The sequence below is a fragment of the Carettochelys insculpta genome, chromosome 6, assembly GCF_033958435.1.
Source record: "Carettochelys insculpta isolate YL-2023 chromosome 6, ASM3395843v1, whole genome shotgun sequence".
NCBI lineage: Eukaryota > Metazoa > Chordata > Testudines > Carettochelyidae > Carettochelys > Carettochelys insculpta.
Genome location: NC_134142.1, coordinates 15,903,711 through 15,931,064, shown reverse-complemented (window position 1 = coordinate 15,931,064; position 27,354 = coordinate 15,903,711). Strand labels below are relative to the sequence as shown.

General features: G+C 45.7%; 1 protein-coding gene across 1 annotated transcript in view; it reads right to left on the bottom strand.

Annotated features, from left to right (window-relative positions):
- The window catches only part of RHOJ (ras homolog family member J), an 81,595-nt gene that overhangs the window by 20,803 nt on the left and 33,438 nt on the right, over positions 1-27,354 (bottom strand). Inside the window, exon 2 of the mRNA XM_074996324.1 lies at positions 4,186-4,244. Within this exon, the coding sequence (XP_074852425.1) occupies positions 4,186-4,244 (59 nt within the window). The remainder of the gene's footprint in view (positions 1-4,185; positions 4,245-27,354) is intronic.

Below are 27,354 nucleotides of genomic sequence, written 5' to 3'. Positions count from 1 at the left end.
TGTTTTCTAGACTTTTCATCATTTTATTGCTCTCATCTGCCCTTTCCCCAATTTGCCCATAAATTGCCTGAAATGTGGCAACCAGAATTGAAACTAGTGCTCCAGGTGAGGCCTCATCAGTGTGGCACAGAGTGGAAGAATTACTTCTCCTGTCTGGCTTGCCACACCCATGAATACATCCCAGAATGATTGCGACACTTTTTTTTTTTTTTGCAATAGTGTTATGCGTTTGACTCATGGTTTGCTTGTGACCCACTGTGACTCTCAGATCCCTAATATTTCTTCCTGCGCAGTCATTTCCCATTGAGTAGGTGTGTAACTGAGTGGTCCTTCCTAAGTGGAGTACTTTTCATTTGTCCTTGTTGAATTTCATCCTATTTACTTCAGCCTGGTTCTCCAGCTTGTCCAGATCATTTTGAATTTTCATCCTATCCTCAAAAGCACTTGCAGCCCCTGCTCAGCTTGATACTGTCCACTAACTTTGTGTGCTGTCAATGACATTATCTAAATCGTTGAAGATAGTCAACAAAAGTAGACACAGAACTGATCTGCATGAGACTAGGGCTGCTGAGTGTCCAGTTTTCAACCAGGATGCTCAGTTAAAAAGGGAACCCGGTGGCTCTGGGCAGCGCCACTCATTGGACCATTAAAAGTCCAGTTGGCGGAGCAGCAGGGCTAAGACAAGCTGCCATCAGTTCTGTTAGTACCTTGTGTTAATGGGAGTGCTTAGGAACTTGCTTCTGTGGGACTCAGGCCTGGGACCCATCCTTACTCTAGTGTCACTGTCTCAAGCATCATTTTACTCTACAGTCACTCTTCCATTAAAGAGGTTCAGGAAGGGAGCATGGCAACCAAGGAAAGAAGCACCTTCAGAGTCCCTGCCTGCTACATTAGCTGATGAGGCTGCTTACGGGAGCAGGCAAGAATATTATTCCCTGAGGAGTGGCTGTGCTGTCTTTTGATTGGTCTGCAGTGGAATGGGTGGAGCCAGGTCAGGTATTGGTGGGCCTGGGTTCTGGCGACTAGCGGAAGGCTGGCAGGTTGTGCAATATATTGCCACTCACTCCTATGTTTATTTGCCATGGCAGGACTGCATTGCGCAGCTACATAGAGTACTCTGTGTACTCACTCTTGCTGTTTCCTCCCTCATCACCGTGTATGAGCGCCCTACCTTCCATGTCTGGCCCTCAAAGCACTTTGCATCTAAGTATGGTGTTGAAAATGACCTGTTTGGGACTGTTTGTGCCAAAGATGCAGAAAACTAAGCAGCTGAGAGCAAGCTTCTGTGCCAGAGCCCTCCTCCCACAGCAATGCCGCAGCTGGGTACATTTTTAATTATTTCATCAGCATGTGTGTGATAGCATGGCAATATCAAGCATTATTTGTAATTCTGGCTTTGTGTCAAGTTCTTTGGAAAGTCACACAACTCAAGGGGTTGTGTCGGGTGAAGTGAACCCCTATGATGTGTTATTACTGCTGCTACGTGTGGGAAAGATCAACCTTCTGGACTCTGTTGAATCACTTTGTGATTAATAGATCATATTTTATGTTCCTCAATGTCTTGACTCACTGATTGTCTCTTTTGGACTGGAATCTAAACTGGAAATGGTTTCAACAGGTCTGTTGCAGTCAGAGAGTGTCACTTGGAGCCAGTCATGCTTGGTCTAACTTGAACTTGACCATGGGAGATGGCAAAATGATTGCCAAGAAGGGAGGGAAGAACGCTGGCCCTAGTGTTGCAGAAAATATACACAAACTCAGAGCCAGCCCCTGCCCTGAGGAGCTTACATTTATGAGCAGACCAGCTGTGGGGCAGCGGGGAGTGGGAGGATAGGCATATTAAAATGATGTGTCTTGGACAATCTTGTGCAGAAAGTCAGTGTTGGAGCTGGAACTAGAACAGGGATGGGCAGTCAGGAATAGGTGGTGGGTCATGAGTGGCCCCCCTTCATCTCAGTGGGCCACAGTCCACTGGGGTTCCACCTATGGCTCCCTGGCCCTCTGTGTGCTCCCCACCCCCCCATGCCTCTTGCACACAGGAGCTCCACACTTACCTGCTCCTCCCCCTCCCTCCCAGATCTGGAATGTTGTGAACAGCTGATTTGTGGGTTTCCAGCTCTGGGAGGGAGAGGGTGCAGAGGGGAGAGAATGCCAGTCAGGCGATTCAGTCTCTAAAAGTGCTGGGAGAGATGGGGAGATGTAGGAAGTGCAGGGCTCCAGTGGAAGTGGGGCAGCCAGGGGGGTCTTTGGGAACAAATGCTTCCAAATGGCTGGGGAAGTGATAAGGACACAGGCCTTGTCTACATGGGATTTTTACAGCAATTATGTTAAAGTGGTGCAAGATCTATGTGGTCACAATGGTTAAGCATAGGAAGAATTCCGTGCTGTTCCATGGAATAACAGTGTCACCCTGTAACAGATACAGTAGAGCGGGGAGAAGAATGAAAGGGCAAAATTTATAAATTGGAGTCACCAGTGTGTTAATTTCACGGTTCCAAAGACAAGGCCTCGTTGCAGTACTAGGGGTTGCTTCTCTAAAGATCTTGCAGACCCAGCTAGGTAAACAAAAAGATTCACCAGCAAGAGACTGAGATACAGGTTGCACCTACCTGGTTTGGCACCCTGGGCACGTCAGAGGTCCCAATGAGGGATTTGGCTGGGTCAGGGGAGGCTAATGCCTCGCCACCCTGGTTCCTCGTTCACCCTCACTGGCCCTCCGACTGTGGCTCCTTAGCTTTCTGGCTGTGGCTCGGCACCACAGCTGTCTCTCTGACCCCGGCTCTGGTCCCGGTCCCTTGGCCCCGTGTGGGCCTGCTGGGGGAAGCTGCCTATGGCCCCAGCCTGTTACCCCCATGGGGCTGCCAGTTGGTTGCCTTCCTGCCTCGGGTCCCTGGTCCAGGAGGACCCCTGGTCCTGCCCGATGAGGGATGTTGTCAGACCACAGAGTGTTGGTTTTAGGAGTTGCAATCTGCACACTCATTCCTTGCTATACGAGCACAATTGGTTCCCAAATTTCTGCTCGTAGGCGAAAACTCATAAGAGCAACACTAAATTCCCATTAAAATACATGTAAAAGTCTCCGATTTGTTCCAAGGGCTTGTAACTTGACATAAACCAGTTGAGTTTAGGTACTTCTCTGAGGTATTTGAATAGTTTGGTACCAGAAATAGGATGCAGTGTCTGTGTGTAGAGCAGGGATTCCCAACCTACGGGCCGGGAACCAAACATGGGTCACCTTTAGATTTCTTAAGGGTTGCCAGCTGGGCAGTTCTGAGATGCATGTGGCTGTTAAAGAAGCAGTTTCTGAACACTGTTGCCTCAGGCAGATATCTGTCACTAGAGATAGCAATTACCTTATGCTAAAGTGCTGAAAACTTAACACTTGAATTAATTGGTTTTAACAACTTACTACCCAGCCTAGCAGCCCTACTGAAGAGGCTGTGGGAGGAGGAGGAGTGTCTAAGGCTGAGGCCGTTTAGGGCTGCAGGCGGGGGGGGGGCGTGTGTGGAATCTAAGACTGGGGGAAGTTTGGGGCTGCCAGGGAGTTCTAAGGCTGGGGTCAATTTGGGGCTGCTGTGAGGGGGAAAGGGGGTCTCTCTGATCCCCAGCCAGAGACCCCATGGCTTGCTCATATGAGCAGGGGAAGTTCACTCATTTAGTGAACATAGGTGAGTATACATGTCCCTCATTTTAGTGAATACTCATAAGTACCCTTTAAACGAGGGATGGGTGTACTTAAAAAAATTCTCCACATTTTTTTTTAGGTTAATTAATTTGGATTGTTGGGACACTCAAAGCAGTGAGGAGCACATAATGGTCTCGAAAGGATGTCCCTTAGACCATGGAAGAGTCTGCAAGGGAATTGGTAAAAGCCTCATTAATTGCTTTACATGAGTCGAGGCTGGGCATGGACTTGGGAGACTGTCATGTAAGTGACAGCCTTGCAGTGGCAGGTATATACTAAAGGTTACTGATGGGAATTACCATTTAAAAGTTAATAGCCGTTGAGAGTTACCACGCAGAGTTGTACTGGATATTTGCTATTTTCTACATTCAGGAAAGATTGGCTGTATCTCAGCTGTCACTACAGTCCAGCCATCACAAAATACCACCAATATGATTTTTGTTATAGGAAAAAGGTGTGTAATAAAAAATCAGAAAGGGAGAGAAAGTAAAATCATGTACCTGCCCAGCTGTATCGTATAGCCCCAGCAGGTGCTGCTTGCCTCCAACTGTCACAGTCACTGGAAGAGAGGAAGAACAAAGTGGTTGTGAGACATGAGCCCCAGCCAGTAGTTATGAATTTACATTTCTTAACCATGTACACTCATGTTAGGCAGATTCGCATGTGGCTTACAAAGTTCACTGTATACTAAGCTAACAGAATCATCCCAAGATGAAGGTAACCTAAGGTCACAACAAAAGTGGAGGGCTTTGGCTGAGCTCTTATGTCTCTACAGATGTTGTTTGGTTATCCAGTGATCCACCTGCTAATGTCTATAAGACCACCAGCTGATATCAGCAAGTCATTAGGAGTTTAAAGCACCAGGAACCTTCCTCCCTGCCAAGTCTGTTTGGGTTATGTCAGGTCTTGGTATTTTCTCCGTTCAGATTTTTTTTTTCTTCCTTCATTCCAGTGCCATAACATAATGAGGTATTTGGAACTGGGGTAGCACCTCAGTGTGGGTCAATGCAATGTACCTAGGCAGATGGGAGAAGCAAATGGCATAAGGAAATAGTGACAAAGTTTGGGACAGTGAAGACCTTGGTCACTGATTAGCGACTCCCTGGGCTGGAGGCCAGGATACTCAGTACATCAGTTTTTTGCTCAGCCTCTCCTTTTTGAATGCATTTTTTTCCCTACCAAGTCATAAGGTGATATTATTACAGATTGTTGTGCTTTGCGCTCTCTTTGAAGATAGTAGTGCAGTCTTTGGGATCAAACATTTTCCAGGATCTTCACCAGATTTTATAGTAAGTGGAATGGGGCTGATGACTGGATTTACTGACCAAATTCTGGACTTCAGCACAAATGCTCTTAGTCAGATTCAACACTGGCTCTCTGGGCCTTATTCCAAGCACAACTAGAATCTCACCATTGAGTTCAGTGGACTTTTTTGGACAATATCGTTCATAATTTCATCTCCATAATGAAAATAATAGCATCTGAAATATCTTCTGCTTTAATAGAGGTTGGTTATCCAGCTCATGGACTTAAATCATAAAGTTCAATGGGGAGAAAAGTCAATCCCCTGTTAGTCATTAGGAAAATATTTTAAGCAGGTGTCAGGAGAGTGGGACGGAGTAAGCATACTCTGCACTGGGTGGGAAGGCATTACCCACTTGAAGAAAGTCCCACCCCTCCAGCTGTACTGAGCATGCTCAAAGTGCTGTCTCAATATAAGGGGAAGCAGCTCAGCTCAGTCTAGGCTAGATGCCAGAGAGAAAGGATGTGTTATATGAGTTCCAGAGGTGGACCAATCCATGTCTTAACAGCAGGAGCCAGAGATTCTAGAGACTGAGACCAGACTCTAGAGCTGGTGGCACCACAAACAGTAGGTTGCATGGTAGAACCTGATGACCCCAAAGCTTCTTGGATCACCTTGCTGCTAGGGAAGGTAGGATGTGACCTATGGAGGTGTGCAAGTGGTATCTCCCACCTGAGTGGTGTGTTTCAGTGGGGTTCCCCACTTGGCTAGTGGTGAACCACTCTATTACTGCCAGGGCCCTGGGTTGGGGCCTGATGCAGTTGAATGAGTCCCCTGATGGGGTGGGGGGGCCTGCCATCTTCTAGCAACTGTAGCCTTGCCTTTGGTCACTAGGCCATGCTGCCCTGAAAGGAAGAGCTGAAGTGCTGACTCTGGTCACTAGGCCATGCTGCCCCTGCAGTATTGGAGCCAGGACCCCTGGATCTCAGACTGGGGACTATAAGGCCTGGAAGCCCTGTGTAGAGGTGCTGTGGTATCTATGCAACCCCTAGCTATGCCTGAATTTGACTGGGTTGTGTGTATATTGTGACAGGGAATTGCATCTGAGAATGGTGTTGTCTGAAAATATTCACTGGCCATGTAGGATACCAGGATGTCTTAAAACAGTCAGGTGAAGCATACTGGGAAGGGCCAGCTTGATACTTATTCACTTATCTTCTAAAATTAACAAACACTGGGAAAGATGAATGATCCATGTAGAGAGAACTTAAGACTTGAAACCATCACACAGGCCCTAGCTCATGATTTTACATAATGTCTTTTGCTGAGGAAGAATACCCATACCATTTCAGCAATTAACTCTTGCCGCTGTGGGGAATTGTGATGAGCTGTTGAACCATACTAGGCTGGTAAGCATTAATGAGGCTCATAAGAGGCCAATTAACTTGTTAGGAAACACCTGAAGAAGGATTAGGCTTGATAAGCAATTGCTAGTGCAGGAGGGAGCTCAGCTGATGAAGAAAGCCCTGGGGTTCTGACTCTGTGGGAAGGGTGTTCCTAGAGAGGTGGAGAAACAAGAGACTTGGAGAAATGGTACCAAGGTTTGGGAAAGTGGAGACCTTGGTCGCTGATTAGAGGGTTTCTGGGCTTGAACTCAGAGTAGTGGGTAGGCTCAGGTTCCCTTGATAGCCAGTGGGGAAGTGGCACAGTCTGGGCAGTGAACTGGACCTGAGACTCTTCCCATGGAGAAATCTTGGAGACCTGAGAAGGGTGAAAATCCATAGGCTGTCTCTACATTTGGATTCCTCTTTGAAAGAGGCATGCAAATGAGGCACCAGATATGTAAATCTGCATCTCATTTGCATATTCTTTTGAAAGAGCCTCTTTCAAAAGAAGAAAAACAGTGCAGATGTGGCTCTTTCTAAAGTAAACCCTGTCTTTGAAAGAACCCGCCATCTCTTTTTTTATGGGAAGAAAGGATCTTTTGATGATGGGGTTTACTTTCAAAACAGCTGCATCTAATGCTGCTTTTCTTCTTTTGAAAATATGCAAATGAGGTACCAGAGATGTAAATCTGCATCTCATTTGTATTTCCAAATTCCCTCATTTGCATGCCTCTTTTGAAGAGGAATGCAAGTGTAGACACGGCCATAGTGCCATAGCCAACCCACTAGGAGAGAGCATCCTGACTTACAAAGATGAAGCACTGCAACCTCCAGAGTGAGAGAGGCTGCAGCATAAGAGGCTCAAAGGGAAATCATGGGGGAGAGTTCTTCCCTAGATGTACACGCAAGGAGATATCACAGAAAGGGCTGTGCTCCAGCACAGGGAATAACTTGGTACGTACTCTGTCACACCTTGCAATCTCTCGGAGCTGCTGGGTGGGTTGATGGTGGGGCAGGTTTACTAGCTTGCAAAGCAGTTGGGTAGTTCAGCTGAAATACAAACATATGACAGTGACCGCCTCAGATTAAATATAATGGAACATACTGCTGGAATAGTGAGGGCCAGTTTCTCAGCTCCACCTCAGCTGTGGCTGACACTGGCACTAAGAGGGATGGAGAAGTGGCTTGAAGCCAGCTTTTCACGCTGCAGTCAGGGGAGATAGGAGCTAGAGCGGCACCCAGCACTGCAAGGTACCAAAATGCTGCTGGGGTTCCTCCTCAGGGATACTGTGCCAGCCTAAGCCTGTTGGTTTACAATGAGCTTCAGCTACTCCTCCTTCTACCACTGTCCTCCCATGGAATGTCCTCTGAGGTGCAGAGCAGCACTGGCTGTGTTAATGTGACACCACTTGGGGATCCACAGCCCATAAAATTAGTACAATGCTGATGCAAAACTACCCTATCTGAAGAGTACTGGAAAGAGGTGGTGGTCAAGGGTTTAGCCCTCTTATGTTTAGAACTTACTGTGTAATAGCTGATCCCAGAGAGTAGTTATCAATGGTTCAGTCATGCTGGAAGGGTATAATCATCAGTTCTGGGTCAGGTTTTGTTCAGTATCTTCATCAACAATTTGGATCATGGCATTGAGATGACACTTACAAAGTCTGTAGAGAGTATCAAATTGGGAGGGGTTGCAAGTGCTTTTGAGGACAGGATGAAAATTCAAAATGATCTGGAGAAACAGACTGAAGTAAATAGGATGAAATTCACTAAGGACAAATGAGAGTTTCTCCACTTAGGAAGGAACACTCAATTGGGCGCGCACACACAATGGGAAATGGCTGCCTAGGAAGGAATCCTAGGGATCTGGGAGGCACTGTGGATGACAAGCTAAATATAAGTCAACAGTGTAACGCTGTTGCAAAAACCAAAGAGGAAATGTCCTTCTGGGATGCATTAGAAGGAGCGTTGTAAGCAAGACATGAGCAATAATTCTTCTGCTCTAATCTGCACTGATTAGTCCTCAGTTGGAGTATTGTATCCAGCTTTGGGTGCCACAGTTCAGGAAAGATGTAGACAAACTGGAGAACAATGATTAAAAGTGTATAAAGCATGACCTATGGGGGAAGATTGAAAGAAGTGGGGTTCTTTAGTCTAGAAAAGAAGACTGAGATGGGACATAACATGATTTTAAGTATATAAAAGATTATTCTCCTTTATCTCTGAGGACAGAAGACACAGTGGACTTAAATTGCAGCAAGGGAGGTTTAAGTTGTACATTAGAAAAACTTTCCTAAGGGTCAGGGCAGTTAAACATGGGAATAAATTGGCCAGGGAGGTTGTGGAACCCCTGTCACTGGAGGTTTTCAAAAGCAAGTTAAGTGCCAGGACCTCAAGACATCCGAACTTCGCAGTGGGGGAGATAATGATAAAAGAGCAGCCAAGGTGCCTTTCTCCCCTCCTGAGGGTAGGAGGTGAATTTGAGCAAACGCACCTGTGTCTGCACTAGCCCCAGATAAGAACTGTGAGTGGGGTGTGCTGAAGGGAGTGACACATTAAAGGAACTCTTGTTTGTTAGACTTCTTCACTACAAGGTAAGAGCCTGAGGCAAAGGACAGTGCCCATGTTCTGTTGGGGCTGGGGGCAGTGTTTTGGTCATAAGCTTCTAAATCATGTTTGGGGCACTTTCCCGGATTAATGCTGGGTTACTCTTCCCTTTTTCACTAAAACTTTTTCTATGCCCCAACTGAGTACTTATGAGATGTAAATTCCTGGAAGTGCCCAGGGCTGAGATGTAGTTTTTTTCCAGATTACTAGATGGGGGCTCAAGTTGTGTGGCGTTTGTGTTGTCACTAGTTGTGTGCTGTGTTAAAAAGGAATTCATAGATATTGAGCTTGTCACTGCCCACTTCACTTGGCATAAGGCTTACATGTATAACATACTACTTTGTGATGTTCTGGAACCAGTCATATACAATGATTTAAAAAAGAAATACATCAGAGGTGAATTTGTGGTGTGTGTGTGTGTGTGTTTTTTTTTTTTTTTAAATGAAGATATCACAGCTCCAACTAAAAGATGATCAATACGTCTGTGTAATGCAAGGGGTGACTCATCAGGTCCACTCTGGAGACCAGTGATGGGCAACGTAGACTAGTAAGAGGGCTGGCTGCTTGCGTGGCTGGTCTCCATCTCAGTGGGCTGCAAGGCTGTCATAACCAAGACAGCCTTCTGGGATAGGGTAGTTTTTGCTAACTGTGCTTGTTTGCCTAGAATTTGCAGAGTGCGCTGTTTGAACTGTAGCAGAGCTATAACTGGATGCAGAGGGAGCACATGGCTCTCGCGGTCAATGTTGTGTGTAATCAGCATGCACCTCACTTCGTGTACATAAAGCAACGGCACATCTCACTTTATTTAAAAAAAAATTACGTGCCAAAACCAGCAGAATCTGGCAACCCTTCATGTGGGTGACAGTAAACAATGTCTTGTAGGCCACTTGCATAATGCCAACTGGCTGCATGTGGCCCATGGGCAACAAGTTGCTAACCACCGCTGTAGACTGTGTTCACAGCAGTGACCACAGCAAGATGTATATCTTTGATCTGCAGCTGCCTTTCCAGGTTCTGTAACCCTGTTTGTTGGTTTATATCCTGCTATTCATTTGCTTTTGCCTGTTGCAAGAGCATCATCCTCAGCAATTTCAGTAAACCAAAACTGGCGTATAAATGTTATCAAGTCATTAGATGGGATACAGGTTCATTTGCAGAAGCAGCTGAGGAGTATAAAACAGTGTTGGCAGAGACACTTTGTGGAAACTGCTGCAACACTGTGGCATCCCATCCAAAATAGTTAACCTGATATGTTAATTGTACAAATCCTCGACATGCCAAGTTGTTCACAATAGTGTCGTGACAGAATCCTTCAGGATACTCTCAGAAGTGTGACAAGGGTGCCTGTTGTCACCTTTCCTGTTCATCACAATGGAGTGGCCATCAACAAGGCCTTCCGTGGACACTTTTCAAATAGCTAGAGGACATTGATTTTGCTGATATTGTCCCCCTTTCACACCAACATGAAAGCATGGAAGAAAAGGTCCCAACACTAGGAAAAAAACTGCCTCAATGTCTGGATTGAGCATTAACAAGAGAGAGGCCAAGGCTCTTGTATGGATTTGAGACCTGGTGCACTAAAAAGTCTTTACATCACAAGCCACAGACATTCATAAATAGGTGCCTGAGGTACATCCTTTGCATCAAAGGGCAAGACTTTGTCACAAATTAGGAGCTTTGGAACAGGACAGGACAAAGAACCACGTGATCTTCAAATCAAGAGATGAAAGTGGGGCTGGCTAAGCTGTATTCAGAAAACCATCATCCAGCTTAGTCTGTCAAGCTTTCAAATGTCACCCACGTGGAAAAACACACAAAAGGAAGACCTTGGATGACGTGGAGATGATCTGAGACTGAAGGACGACAGCTGAGGTACTCCTGGAATCAGCTGGAAGCTCTGTCCTGGGACAGAGTGAAGTGGAGGAGACTTGTAGATGACCTATGCTCCACTCGGAGTACAAGGGTTTAAGTCAAATAAGTAAAGGACTGTAGCTTCATAAGTTTTTTTTTTTTTAAACAGTATGTACATAAACAAAGGCTAATTGTCACCTACCAACTGTTCTGTGCAAACCATGATTGAATGGTGAACTTGCCAGACAGAGGTCCTCTAGATCGCTGGCTCTGTCAATTAAGCAACATGGTACCCTTAAAGAGCAAACACCAGCAGCTCTAGAGCAAAGTGTAACTAAATCACATGCACATTTCCTTTTACAAGGTTGTCTCTGTCCTGTCTGGTTGCCTCAGACCTTATAATAGGATGACAGTGTCCTTCCTAGCACTTTCAGGGCAGCAGATACCTCCTAATTCTCTGCTGTGTAATACTTGGCCATTAGTTAGAAACTCCCATGTTCCTGTCTAAACAGTTAATTGATCCTGTGGGCCTATGCAATTTTTATTTAAATCCATATTTTTGCTTCAGAAACATCTGTGCAGTCTTCCAAATCTTTCCATTCCAGCAGCATCCAGATGAGGTTTCCTTCCTTCCTCTGGTCTGTTTGCTCACTGAAACTGTGGTGGGGACGGCTTTCTGTTTGCTTCTCCATTATGGAACGTAACTAAACTCTCAAAAGACTTGTGAGCTGCAGAACACCAACAATTTCCTTTTTTACTGGGAGAACTGAGATGTAAGATGACTGTTGCCATCTTATAACTATTTTTAAGGCAGCCTACTATAATAGACTATTGTAGCTGAAGGCATGAAATTCTCATACATGAACTAACTTAAGGTTTAACTGATCAAACTCAATATCCTGCTTGTAAGTGGAAAAGAGGATAGATTTCAATGTGTTTCTTCACTGCTTTGAGGTATACAGGATCCAAAGGCACTCTAAGGGTTTCCAATTAAATTACTAGCTGGTTAACACACAGAAGCAGAGGACTTGGTTGGTATCATACCAGACTACTGCAGTGGTCTCTCTAGTTCAGTATGTTACTTTCTTCTTTGGCCATGGAAATGAGAAAATGTTTTAAATTAAATGGAGAAGGGGGGCGGGAAACCTTTCCAAAAAGTCCAGTGCCAGCTACTTCAGCGAATATGTAGGATATGCAGGAGGCAGTTATAGCATGATCTGCCCATAGGGAAAAATTCCACCCTAACTCTTACCCATCAGAATGTGAGAAATTGAAACCAAATGTATAACTTATTTAAGTGGTGAAGGAAGGTAAAGTCAGGAAGATATATGGAAGGCAGCACTTGATAACTCTGAGTAGACATAAGATTCGGACTCTTGATTTGCTAAATGCTTCAATAGAACTGATGAGACTTGCTTGCAATAGTGTCTTCTGGGGCAAGATGCTATGTGCGTACCTTAAGGTTTCCTTGTCTCTTGCAGAGGAGCTTGTTTATGTGGGTCTCACTCTGGTAGAACTGTTACTTTTCAACCCTTTGGTTTTTTTGGCTTGTGTTCAGTTTCACAGCCTAGTGCCAATTTTTTTTTCTCCCTCCCTTTTTCCTTTCATGTGTGCTGGGTGGTGACTAGCCAAACTAAATTCTTACCTGGAAAAAAAAAATGGAGCTGCATCTATATGTTGGCTGCAGATCAAAGGGAATGAACATTTATCAGTACCATCCAGGAATGGAAAATATGGCTGGTGCTGGGCAGGTCAGGGGGCTGCTATCCTTCTACAGGCTTTTGTGCTTTAACCAGTAGTAAGCTGGTTCTGCTGCTGCACCAAAAGGGGAGTGGGGATGATATCTGCAGAGGAATCTGCCTCCTACCTTGGATATTAACTACTTGTGCTGGGTTGATATGCAGCTCAAACCTTACTTCTGAAGAGCAAACACCTTTGCCTTTGGATTGCACCAAGCAGCAGGTGACTCAAAATATCTCAGTGGGGAGGCACCCCTGCATCCCCTAAATGGTAGCAGTTTTTGCCCCCCATTTCAAAGTGCACTTAAACACTGCACTGTTTCATCAAGTTACTGAACTCTGGGCTCTGCCGGGAGATGATGTCCCAGCCAGTGCAACTGATACGTGTGTTTGCTGCACGTTGTTTCCCTCCTTGGGTATGAGAAAGTGGTTTGAATTAAATGGGAAAACACCTCTCCTTTTGTATGCACAACCTGTCCTGCACCCTTGGTACACTGGGTCCCTCACACACTTATTGGACTCTTTTGTAGAAGCCCCCTTTTTAAACCATTGGCAGCACAACCCCTTGTCCATGAGGAAAAAGGTTTTCAGCTTCTTCCTCATGGACAAAGACACTCAGTGCCTGAAAAATGACCAAATCTACTATAAGTTGAACCTCTCGTCTGGCACCTTTGGGACCTGACTGGTGTCAAAGGAGAGAATTTGACAGACCACAGGAGATCAATATTATCTAGCACATTCCGAACACTTCCTGCTTTACTGGGCTCTTAGAGGACTTTAGGGGTAAATTACAGATAAACAGCACAGAACACAGAGCCAGGACTGGTAGATGTAAACAAACTGTAGGGGACCATGGGGAAACTTGGCCACACCTGTAATAAGTGGTCATCTGGCTAAGTAAAATCATGCTGGATTACAGATGTTGCTGGACCAGAGAGGGTCAACCTGTATCTTAAAATGTTGTAATTCCTTGTCTTTATTTAATAGGACCTCAATTTTAAAAGATATGGGGGGGGGAGTGTTGCTTTTAAACCACTTCGCACATTTTAGCGAATCACAATGTATCTTGTTAGCATGGAAACATTATATAGATGGGTCGACAGACACAGAGAGGCTAAGTTAAAATGGCCTGATTTGGAGAAGCGTACGTCTGTAATCTGGAAGTATAACTTCCAGTCCAAGGTGGCATACCCACACTAGCTCTGATTAGCATTCTTGCTACAAAATAGTGTCTCTCTAGCAGGTCAGCTTGTGGCCACATGCTCTCGGCGTGTCTCAGATGGGTATCTCTTTAGTGGCTAGCCCCTCCCCCCCCACTCATAGTGGTGGTTACCCCCCTTGTAATGCTTTACCTGAGTTTGACAACCTCCCCATTGGGGCCATCCAATTTTGAAGGACATTCTCTTTTGTTGATTGTCTGCTTGTTCCAACTCCCTCCTCCCACCTCTTGCAGACTTAACTAAAAAGTACCAATGCGGGCACAACAATAAGTGTAACCAGGAATGTATATCTGCCTTGTTTTTAAGGAGTTGGAGAAATCAGACTGAGTTTATGAGGAAATGCAGCCAGCTCAACTCTTACAGCCAGGTTAGAAAAGCAGGCCTACATCAAATAGCAATTCTGTCATCCAATTCCCAAAAAAAAATGGATTATCTCAACAGTGCAATGCCTTAAGAGAATCTGTGCCTTGCAAAGGGCTTGTCTTATAGATCGTGTTTTACTAGGACTTAGGTCTATAAATTGTTCCCAGCTCCCCTCAGCTAAGTACATGCTATGCAGACAAGGCTAATAAAAGAGCGATACCAGTCTGCTAACCATTTTTATCCAAGCAGCTTGAATAAAATGTTATAAATCTTCAAAAGTGCCTGGAGAACGCTGAATGTGGTGTTGGCCAACTTACATGACAAAGAACACACAGGCAGTGGAGATGGATTAGAAAGAGTGAGCAGCATAAATCTAGCCCAGAAATAGATGAAAGGGAATGGAAATTCCCAAAGCCTTCAGCACAAATACAACGCTAAAAATATGAGCCTGCTCCTTTGTCATCTGGGAGGCTGGTTATTAATAGGCAGCATGAAATAAGATGATTTATCAGAATCATTGACCTCACTTTGTAAATTTAACACTGGAGGATTCCCCTTGCACCCCAGTGAGTTACAGTATCGTTACACTAAAGAATTCCTGAGCAAAGCAACTTTGCCTGACAGAGGAGAGTTACACAGCCTGGTTCTATTTTCACAGTAGAACTATATCCAACTCACTCTGTAACCCAGCCCTTGAGCGTTTCAGGGGTTTAATTATTGTACAGTGGTATTGTAAAGAGTGAAATGACAATGTGACTGTAAGGGTTGGGGAATTCAGGGATGATGTCTTAGGACATGTGTACACAGAGCTAGTGCACAGCAAACAGGGAGATGCATTAGCTGACCCACACTCAGTGGCCCGAGTGTGCTTTGCCGACTGCTTTCAAACAGTAGGAAAGCACAAGTTTTGTTGGAGAATCATAGTCCAGAGACTGCAATAGTGGGAGCCTAGGCCCACAAACAAGCGATAGGTCAGTGGTTTGAGCACTGGCCTGCTAAACCCCAGGTTGTAAGCTCAATCCTTGAGGAGGCCATTTAGAGATTGGGGGCAAATAGATATCAGGGCTGGTGCTTGGCCCTGCCAAGAAGGCTGGGGACTGGACTAGATGAGGTTCCTTCCAGCTCTAGGAGACACGTGTCTGTAAATATTTCTATTTCAGGAACAGCAAGTCTGCAGAACTTCTGGTGGTCCAGAATGCCCAGAGCCTGCACCCCCTCCCCCACTGAAAATGCCCCACCACTTTTTCTTTAAATTACCAGGGGGCAGCAGGTTAGACCTGGGGTTGCACAGGGTGAGGAGGAGCATGTAGGGGCTGCAAGCAGGCTCCGGGGATGCACAGGGAGAGCAAGCTGTGATAGCAGGTAGGCTGGGGATTGTACATGGCAGCTGCAGGTGGGGCCAAGGAGAGGCCCAGCCCTGAGCTTTGGTGGAGCTCGGCCCTGGGCCAGGAATACACCTGGTGCTGGGGCACCACAGGCCCATGGAACTTGCTGCCTACCTGAACTAGAGATGTTTGTAGCTTGGCACTGGTGTCCTCATTTCAATGGCTTTTATAATTGGGAGTCTTGTTGTTCAGGATACTCTGTGCTGGAAGGTGATAGTGGGTGAAGGAATGAGTGCAGCAGTAAATCATATGCACATCAGCAGAATGTGGGCAGGTGATATGCTAGGACTAACTCTTAACTGTGGTGATGTAGCACCTTCTCCAACATGGAGTGCAAGTGCCCCAGGGAAACAAATAGCCCATGTTTCAGAAATGGGAGCAGGTGAAGGAAGAGAATTTTGGCTGAGTGTAACACAGGCCTGTCTCAAAATTAAACTTCCAGCATGTGGGTTATTTATTATCTCTACCCGTCAATCTCCTAACGATGTGTAAAGCTTCCACCACCATGGCTTAGGGGTAGGAAATAACTTTCCTAGGGGAGCCGCTCCACAAATTTTGGTGCTGGTTGGGGGCTGGCTCTGGGCCCACCCAGAAGGGGCAAGGCCTCAGGCAGAAGAGATGGGGCTGTGGGCTGCACAGAGACAGTGTGAGTGTGAAAGAGAAACATTTTGTGTGTGGGAGACAGTTTGTGACACGAAGTGTGTACTGCAGTGTGCATGTGACAGTGACTCTGGCACAGACTGGGTATGTGACAGTGACAGTGTGGGTGCTGGCTGCCATTGGGTAAGTTTCTGAGAGAAGCCATCCTCTGTCTATTTAAGGGAATTCTGTCCTGCTTTGCTGTCTCCCCCTCCCCTGCTCTGTACTCCGGAGTCACTTACCACCTATGCTTCAGACTAAAGCAGCCAGCTGTGTCTCCCTCTTCCCAATCCCTGCTCTGCAGAGCTGGGGTACAGGGGTAGGGGAAAACCCTGATTTCAGCACTACCCCTTGCCCCCCATCCCCTCCCCCTCTGCATGACTAGCATGAGAATCCTGGAAGCAGCTCAGCTGCAGAGGGAACAAGGTGTAGTGAGGGGCAGCTGAACATATGCTGCTGGCTGTAAGTATGCATGCTCTGCTAATCAGCTGGGCAACCAGAGGGAAATGCTTGACAGGCCAGATCCAGCCCTCAGGTGTACTTTTTGCTCACCCCTGCCACAGCAGAGTAACTAGAAATAACTTTTTCTGGACAAAACAAAAAAGCCGCCTTGTAGCACTTTAAAGACTAACAAAATGCCTTATTTGGTGATGAGCTTTTGTTTGAATTTCCAGAGCTGAAGTGGGTCTGTCCCACGAAAGCTCATCACGACATAAATCATTTTGTTAGTCTTTAAAGTGCTACAAGACGGCTTTCCTGCTTTGTGAAGGCCCAGACTAACACAGCTACCTCTGTGACTATTTTCAGGACTTTAGGCACAGATCAATACCAAAAGAACAATTGGATAATTAAAGAAACAATGGCTGAGGCTCTGAATAACATTAATATTTTCTGTTGATCATACAACTGACCTAGCCTGCAAAAGAGTAGACACTAGGCCTTTTTCAACTTTCTTTATCTGCAATAAGATCAGTTGAGACAATTTTAAATCAACTGTGGTGTAATGTAATTCTCCTAAGGGAGAATTTGGCTTCTCTTAACAATGGCAGGCTAGTTTCCATAAGCAGAGCAGACAATGTGGGTTGGTTCCATTGCGTGGGGCTGGGGGAGCTGCAGTGAGTCAGAAGAGCAGTGGTCATCAAACAGGGTCATGCCCACCAGTAAAGAAGGTGCGCTGAAATGTTTGGGGCCATATGCTGGGGCCCAGGCCAGACCCCTAGGCAGTGACAGTGGAGTGCCACCCAGCCCTGCTCTGCCTTCTGCCCAGTTCTGATCTCACCTACAGCTCCACTCCATCCTCAGTGTCCCCCACAGCTCAGCTCTGCTTCTTGTCCCAGCTCCTTCCACAGCTCCAGTTCTGCCCTCCTCACCCCCAGCTCTTCCTTTAGCCTAAGCTCCTCTGCTGAGGAGCCCTTGGCTGCTCAGTAATGGATCTGGATGTGGGTGGGGGGGCATGGAGAGATCCCACTGCTGTGAAAGGGGTGAGTGCCAGGAAAAGTTTGGGCACTTCCTCAGTAGAGCATATTTCTCTTTTGCCCTTTTCACCTCTATCTACAGGAGGCTTAGGGGCAGGAGAGGGGGGAAAGCTGGATGGGGCTTTTATAACAGGGAGTGTCCATTTTAACTGTGTACCCAGCCAGAGCAAGCTAGCTGAGTGGGAAAGGTGATCTGGTTCAGCAAAGAAGCCATGAGCTGTGGAGAAAGGAGGGTGAAAAGTCCTGAGGGCTCTCCCCAAGCCCAGAGACCTCTCCAGAGTGGTGAAGCATGGAACTGCATATAGGTGTGATTGGTATCTTGTACAGATCTGTACATGTCTTGAGCTGTGAAGTAAGGAGCAGAGGTGACTTAGCAATCTGTGCAAAGTCTGCCAGCTGTTTGTTACCCTGTAGCTTTGAAGAGAGAACCTTTTGGGGAGGGGGTTCTGGGGTGCACGGAAAGAGCTGCTGGGGAGATAAGAGACAACAGGATTAGTGGGGATTGCCATTCCCAAGAAGGGGGTCAGACATGCGGGCTACAGCCAGAGTTTGTGCCTAGAGGCCCAATGCCAGGAACAGGAACTAAAGTCTGCCCAGCCCCAGCAAGTGAAAAAGCATGTCAGATTCAGAGTTTGGAGCCTTTAGAGCAGTGTGAGCACCCACCAGGGGAGCTCACCCAGGTCCGTGAGTGGGCTGTGAAGATAGTGCAGGAGAGGCACAAGTGTTCTGCAGAAAACTGTTCCTAATGTGATAGGTGCCCTGAGAGTTGTGGTAATTGTTAATAGTTGTCACAAATGCAGGAGGCGCAGAGTACAGTGATGCAAATCCAGAAAATATTTTAATTCCAAGCAGCTGCTGTAAGCTTATACACATGCAGGTTTAGCTGATTGAATTCTTAGGGAAGGTTGATGGGTCAACAGATTAGTAATGGTTTTGGGGGTATTTCACAACTGGGGTGAATATCCTCCTGGCTGGGGCAAATAGATGTTCTCACTCAGCTGACTAGTGCCCAGCATGGAGTCACTTGCTGATCTCAGCCATGAAGGGGCATGGAGTTTAAATTCAGCTCTCCTGGCATTTCACTCAGAGGAGATAACCTACCTTCTTGGAGAAATGCTGGCGGTAGATAGAGGGCATCACTCTGCAGGGCTGTCAATCTGCCCCTCCTACAATTACTGAATACATTTAAACAAATTAAAAAAAGGATTCTCTCTTGCCAAGGTAAAAAGGAAACAGGCACCAAAGATAGGAAAGGTTGTAGAGGATAAATCTTGTACTGAAGTGCAAGGGAGGGGACAGAAATTCATGCTTTCCATCACAGAGTGCTATCGGAGAAAAGTGATTAAGGTTCAAAGAATGTAAAACAGCACCGTACGTTCCCCAAACACCCATTACAAAGGCTTTGTTTTAATTGCACAAATATTCCATTTATTTTATTCATCATATTTACCTTATGATAAGGTTTACCACATTCATGTTTGGGCCAAGTGCATTAGTGAAAGAGTATGCATAGCAACATCTTGGCAAGCTAATAGGACACCACTGAAGGCACCTGTCGCCAAACTCTGTTCTCTGCTGCACAGCACTGCTGTAGACCTGGACTAATTCCAACATCTACAATAGCCGAGTACAGTAGAGTTACTCCGTTTGGAACGGTGCAGCTGAAAGCAGAATCTGACCCTTTGTTCCCTGTGCTGCCAAAGCAGAAATACACGGGGCATACTGAATTGATTCAATGTACATCAGAGGTTTTTATTTGTGGCATACGAACGACATGGGGACAGGAGGAAGGATTAATTAGTCAGAACAAATCCCATTCCATGCCTTACATGTACAAGTGTCCTACATTTACCTTCAACACTCACTTTACTGCATAGGTAAGAGTTGAAGCTTGATGCTGCTGCTATGGAGGGCAGGGGCAGTACTCCCAGGCTGTGTCCCCTGGGAATGGGAGCAGGCCTCCTGTGACTGAGTTTCAGTTGTCAGCTTTTAGCTGCTATTTATCTTACTGGTTACAATGATTTGCCAAATGCTGTCTGGCTGTCATTCTCCCAGTGCTAGAAAAACCTTTTTCATAGGCCAAGGAGAAACGGGGGAGCATTATTAGGGAAAGACCTTTGGTGGTCCAGTGCAGATCTAAAAAGAGATGGGCATGGGGATATGGCAGCCAGATGGACAGTGTGTAAGCTCCCTGAACCCATGCGGCTCCATCCCCAAAGGGCCATGACTGGAGGAGCTGAGGCTGTGTCCAGGCCCTGCTCAATGCGTAGTGACTGGGGGTTGGACGCCTAAGCTGAAAGCAGGTCATGTTGCCCTTTGAGATGAAACACTGAGGACCACTGCTAAGTGCCTGCTTCATTCAGTAGGCTGGCTACTTTCACAGGCAGGCACATATCTTTCCAGGCCGCCTCACCGTGGCAGTAAGAACTACAAGGCCTTCAGGCTTGAATTCTGCTGTGTCATGCCCGGGGAATGTTCAGGGAGTAGGGTGGCCAGGTGCCTGGTTTTTGACTGAGAAGTCCAGTTGAAAAGGAGACCTGACCACTGGTGGGGGAGATGGGAAGGTACTGTGTCATCACCCACAAGAGTTTCTAATCATTTGGGGATGTCTTTCTCCTATGTATTTTCTCCTCCCCCCAACCCTTGGCTGGAGAAGCTGTCTCTCTCTTCCCACTCATGGCTGGTGGCACTGTCTTTCCTGGTAACCAGAGAAGTTGCCCGCCCTCCCTCATGGCTTGAGGAGCTTATTCTCCCAGCCCTGGCCCTGGAGGAGCTCTGCGCCACCACTTATTGGAGGATGCATGCCCTTATTTGTGCCACCCTCCCTTGTACCAGCCCATGGAATAAACTGATGGAAATCATGGAATCCTAGGGCTGGAAGGCACCTCAGGAGGTCATCGAGTCCAGCCCCGCTGCCTTAAAGTAGGCTCAGCCCTAAATAATCATCCCAGCCAGGACTTTGTCCAGCCCCGCTGCCTTAAAGTAGGCTCAACCCTAAATAATCATCCCAGCCAGGACTTTGTCAAGCCTGGACTTAAAGACCTCAAAGGCTGGAGATTCCACCACCTCTCTAGATAACACATTCCAATGTTTCACCACCCTCTTGGTGAAGTAGTTTTTCCTAATATACAACCTACCCCGTGCCCCTGCCCCCATAGCTTGAGACCATTGCTCCTTGTTCTGCCATCCATCACTACTGAGAATGGCCCCCCTCTCTCTCTCTCTCCATCCTCTTTTAGAAATCAATTTGGGTCCAAATAAAAATTGCATCTCTCCATGTGCATGAATAAAAGGCAACCTATCACTTTCCCTGGGTCAACATCAGGCTGATTTTTCTACTCATAGAACCACAGAACTATGGGGCAGGAAGAGACCACAGAGGTCATCTAGCCCATTCTCCTGCACTGAAGAAGTATAGGTAGACGTCACAGATATTCGTATTTCAGCAGTCATCTGCAGAGTGTACATCTACTTCTCAGCAATCCCACCCCTAGCTAACATAATCTTTAAAGATTGTTGAGTTATATTTGGGCATCAATATAACTGGGTTCCAGCACAGGGAATTGCTAAAACTTGTGTGAAATGATTAGGAAAGGTCAATAATAGAGCAAATATCAGGACTTGTCTAAACTGTTTACAATGCATCACCCCACGGGTGTGATTTGCAAAGAAGATGATGATGTTGCACAGTAATTGGTGTGTGTAGACCCTACTAGTGTTCACTGAGGTGTATTTTAATGTAGTGCTATTTAAAACAGAACAGGTAAATTAATTATACCATATTAACTGTTTGACACACAGCTCGTGACTGAAAGCCGGGCAACTACTCGGAGCAATCTGTGTTGTGTACTTTAGCAAGAGAGAGAGCACACACGGGCCGTTAATATACTTACTGCTTATCTACTAAGCCTACTTTGTGAAATACCTTTTGAAATCTGTCCAAGTCCCACCTGCCCTTGTTTCTGAGCAGTTTGTCTTGCACAGACCTGGGTGAAGGCTGAAAAAATGTTTCCAGAAATATCTGACTTTAAATGGGTTCACTTTGACTGACTTCACATGATATCTGTTACAGGAAATCTTGAAGTATTGAATGCCATAAAGTGCAAACAAAGTGTACCGGCTGAACCTCTCTTGTCCAGCACCCTCAGGACCTGACTGGTGTTTGCATGAGAGAATTTACAAGACCATAGGCGGTCAATATTGTCTAGCAGCATTACCAACACTTCCACTGCTTACTGGCTCTTAGAAGACATCTAGGGGTAAACTACTGCTCAGAATACTCAGTTTGGACTAGTGGCTGTAAACAACCCTTTTATGGGACCACAGGAAACTTGGACACACCTATGATGTTGTCCAGCTAACTAAAATCATGCCAGATTACAGATGTTGCTGGAGTAGGAGAAACGTCTTCAGCAGGGATTTATCGTACCATCCCTGGCACAGGTTGAACCTCTCTAATCTGGAATTCTCTCATTTGGCACCATCCATAATCCAGCATGATTTTAGTTTAGCTGGACAGCCACTTATCATGGGTGTGGCCATGTTTCTTGTGGTCCCATAACACTTACTTACAGCCACCAGCCCTGGCTCTGTGTTCTGGGCTATTATTTAGCTTTAATTTTACCCCTAAATGTCTAAGAGCCCAGTAGGCAGCTGAAGTATTGGTAATGCTTGTAGATAATATTTAACATCCTGTGGTCTGGCAAATTCTCTAGTTTGGTACTGGTCAGTTTGAATTGAAACTCCGCGTGCTGATTGGCTGAGCTGTAGGCAGAGGGAGGAGCTATCAGGGAGGCCGAGCACTTAAACCCCGCTAGTAAGCGACCAGGGAGCTTTGCGACCGGGTGCTCGCGAACAGGGTGAGTGCTAACAGGAGGGAGTTTTGAGAGGCTCTCCTGGAGGAGGAGAAGGAAGGAGCAAACTAAAGCACCTTGGGGTAAGTGGCTGCTTTATATTTGGGGGTTTAGGGCTTGTGTGTGTGTGTTTGTTTGGAGTTTGGAGTGCTGAGCTGAGTGTTTGTTTGTTTGAAAGGCCGTGTGCTCAGGCAGGCAGTTGGAAGCTGAGAGTCTTGATTAGGTTTGAATTGAAACTCCGTGTGCTGATTGGCTGAGCTGTAGGCAGAGGGAGGAGCTATCAGGGAGGCTGAGCACTTAAACCCCGCTAGTAAGCGACCAGGGAGCTTTGCGACCGGGGTGAGTGCTAACAGGAGGGAGTTTTGAGAGGGGAGTTTAGAGGGGGAGCTTGGAGGGAGCCAGTGACTTCTGTTGCCCTTAAACTTAAATCCTTTATAACAACCTCTATCTGAAACATTTAAATAACCCCTCATATATAATTAGAGTAGGAAATGGAGGCAGAAGCCCAGCAGCAGAGTGGGGGCTATCCTGTTTATTGTGTTGAGTGCAATATGTATGACTACCTACCCTGTGGGCAGGTGGCGTATGTGTGCGCTCGATGCAAGGAGCTCCTGGCCCTCAGAGACCGAGTGCGTGCTTTGGAGGCCAGGGTGGCTGAACTGGAGGAGCTAAGGAATGCAGAGGTGTTTGTTGATGAGACTTTCTGGGACATAGTAGGGCTGTCCCACCTCCAATCTGACAGTCCTGATGCTGTTACGGAGGATGAAAGGCTCAGGGAAGAAGAGCAGTCAATGGGAGCAGAGGGAAACCATCCCATAGTTGGGACCCTCCTTCCAGAGGGTGCTATGGTATCCTCTCGTGCCGAGGATACTTCTCCGGGGGAGGGAGCGCCAGCTGTTAGGAAGAAGCAGGTTTTAGTAGTGGGGGATTCGATCATTAGAAATATAGATAGTTGGATTTGTGATGATCGGGAGAACCGTATGGTGACTTGCCTGCCTGGTGCGAAGGTTGCGGATCTCTCGAGGCATCTAGACAGACTTATGGGCAGTGCTGGGGAGGAGCCGGTCGTTGTGGTACATGTTGGTACCAATGACATAGGGAAGGGTAGAAGAGATGTTCTGGAGGCCAAATTTAGGTTACTTGGAAAGAGACTGAAATCCAGATCATCTATGGTGGCATTCTCTGAAATGCTTCCAGTTCCACGCGCAGGGCCAGATAGACAGGCAGAACTTCAGAGTCTCAATGCGTGGATGAGACGATGGTGTAGGGAAGAGGGGTTTAGATTTATTAGGAACTGGGGACACTTTTGGGGTGGGGGGAGCCTATACAGGAATGATGGGCTCCACCTAAATCAAGGTGGATCCAGACTGCTGGCATTAAACATTAAAAAGGTCATAGAGCAGTTTTTAAACTGAGGTGGGGGAAAACCGATTGGTGCAGGGGAGCACCTGGATCGGACGGAGACTTCTCTTACACGAGGCTCCATAGATAGGGATTCCCTAGAAGTTAGTCAGATAGGGAACGTGGGAAATAATATATGGGCAAGATCAGATGTGAAACAATCGCATATAAAAAAATCCAACGCGTCTGTGAAAGGCGGACATATAAATAGTGGTAGTTTTTTAACGTGCTTTTACACAAATGCTAGGAGTCTGTCTAATAAGATGGGTGAACTGGAGTACCTCATATCAAAGGAGGAAGTTGACATAATAGGCATCTCAGAAACATGGTGGAATGAGGACAATCAGTGGGACACTATCATACCGGGATATAAATTATATCGGAAAGACAGAACAGGTCGTGCGGGTGGCGGAGTGGTACTATATGTGAAGGATAATATAGAATCAAATGAAGCAAAAATCCTAAAGGAATCAAAATGTTTCATTGAATCACTATGGATAACAATTCATTTCTCTAATATGAATATGGCATTAGGAATATATTACCGACCACCTAACCAGGACAGTGATAGTGATGCTGAAATGTTAAGGGAGATTAGAGAGGCTATCAAAATAAAAAACACAGTAATAATAGGAGATTTCAATTATCCCCATATTGGTTGGGTACATGTCACCTCAGGACGGGATTCAGAGATTAAATTTCTTGATGCCTTAAATGACTGCTTCTTGGAGCAGCTAGTACAGGAACCCACAAGGGGAGAGTCAATTCTCGATCTAGTCTTGACTGGAACGCAGGATCTGGTCCAAGAGGTAACTGTTACTGGACCGCTTGGAAATAGTGACCACAATATAATAACTTTTAATATTCCTGTGTTGGGAAGAACACCGCAGCGGTCAAACACTCTGGCATTTAATTTCAAAAACGGGAATTACACTAAAATGAGGAAGCTAGTTAAACAGAAACTAAAAGGTAGAGTAATTAAACTAAAATCCCTGGAAGCTGCATGGAAACTGTTTAAAGACACCATACTAGAGGCCCAACTTAAACGTATACCCCAAATAAAAAAACACAGTAAGAGACCTAACAAAGAACCACCATGGCTAAACAGCCATGTTAAAAAGGCAGTGAGAGAGAAAAGGGCATCTTTTAAAAAGTGGAAGTCAAATCCTAGTGAGGAAAATAGAAAGGAACATAAACACTCCCAAATTAAGTGTCATAATATAATAAGAAAAGCCAAAAAAGATTTTTGAGGAACAGCTAGCCAAAAATTCAAAAAACGATAGTAAAATGTTTTTTAAATACATTAGAAGCAGGAAGCCCGCTAAAAAAGCAGTGGGGCCCTTGGACGACAAAGATATAAAAGGAGCGATCAAGGAAGACAGTGCCATTGCGGAGCGATTAAATGATTTCTTTGCTTCAGTCTTCACGGCTGAGGATGTTACAGAGGTTCCTAAATCTGAGCCAGCCTTTTTAGGTGACAAATCTGAGGAACTCACTCAGATTGAAGTGACATTAGAGGAGGTTCTGGAGTTAATTGATAAGCTGAATAGTAACAAGTCTCCAGGACCAGACGGTATTCACCCAAGGGTTCTGAAAGAACTCAAATGTGAAATTGCGGAGTTATTAACAGTGGTTTGTAACCTATCCTTTAAATCCACTTTGGTACCAAATGACTGGAAGACGGCCAATATAATGCCAATATTTAAAAAAGGCTCTAGAGGAGACCCTGGCAATTATAGACCGATAAGTTTAACATCAGTACCAGGCAAATTAGTAGAAACACTAGTAAAGAATAAAATTGCAAGGCACGTAGAAAAGCACGAATTGTTGGGCAAAAGTCAGCATGGTTTCTGCAGAGGGAAGTCGTGTCTAACTAATCTATTACAATTCTTTGAAGGGGTTAATAAACATGCGGACAAGGGGCACCCAGTGGACATAATATACCTAGAGTTCCAGAAAGCCTTTGACACGGTCCCACACCAAAGGCTTTTATGTAAATTAGGTGGTCATGGGATAGGAGGAAAGATCCTTTCATGGATCGGGAATTGGTTAAAAGACAGAAAACAAAGGGTGGGAATAAATGGTAAATTTTCACAATGGAGGAGGGTAACTAGTGGTGTTCCCCAGGGGTCAGTCCTGGGACCGATCCTGTTCAACTTGTTCATCAATGATCTAGAAAATGAGGTAAGCAGTGAGGTGGCAAAGTTTGCAGATGACACCAAGTTGTTCAGGACAGTCAAAAGCAAAAGGGATTGTGAAGAACTACAAAAAGATCTCAGCAAACTGAGTGATTGGGCAGCAAAATGGCAAATGAAATTTAATGTGGGTAAGTGTAAGGTAATGCATGTTGGAAAAAATAACCCAAATTACACATACTACATGATGGGGTCAAATTTAGCTACGACAGATCGGGAAAGGGATCTTGGAGTTATAGTGGATAGTTCTCTGAAGACATCCACGCAGTGTGCAGCGGCAGTTAGTAAGGCAAATAGGATGTTAGGAATTATTAAAAAAGGGATCGATAATAAGACAAAAGATATCATACTTCCCCTATATAAAACTATGGTACGCCCACATCGTGAGTACTGCGTGCAGATGTGGTCTCCTCACCTCAAAAAAGATATATTGGCATTAGAAAAGGTTCAGAAAAGGGCGACTAAGATGATTAGGGGCTTGGAACGGGTCCCATATGGGGAGAGGCTAGAGAGACTGGGACTTTTCAGTTTGGAAAAGAGGTGATTGAGGGGCGATATGATAGAGGTATATAAAATCATGAATGGTGTGGAGAAAGTGAATATAGAAAAATTATTTACCTTTTCCCATAATACAAGAACTAGGGGACACCAAATGAAATTGATGGGTAGTAGGTTCAAAACTAATAAAAGGAAATTTTTCTTCACACAGCGCACAGTCAACCTGTGGAACTCCCTGCCCGAGGAGGCTGTGAAGGCCAGGACTCTATTAGGGTTTAAAAAAGAGCTTGATAAATTTTTGCAGGTTAGGTCCATAAATGGCTATTAGCCAGGGATAAAGTATGGTGCCCTAGCCTTCAGTACAAGGGCAGGAGATGGATGGCAGGACATAAATCACGTGATCATTGTCTTCTGTTCTCCTTCTCTGGGGCACCTGGCATTGGCCACCGTCGGCAGATGGGATGCTGGGCTGGATGGACCTTTGGTCTGACCCAGTATGGCTGTTCTTATGTTCTTATGTCAGGCCCAAGGGTACTGGATGAGGGGGGTTCAACTTGTGGTAATTTAGGAACACTTTGAACTCGTAATGAACCAAGTGAAGCCAACTCCTTCCACTTGCCCTAGTTCTTGAGCAGTTTTTCTTCCACCAAACTGGGTGAATGATGAGGCTCAAGCTGTACAGTTAAACAGAATGTAAGTATATACTAGTGACATACATAACTAGAAATGGAAATATAAGTCCTGATTATGCAAAGACTTCAGCTAATTCATAACCTCATTTAAATAGGGTCTCAATGAAGTCAATAGGACTTTGA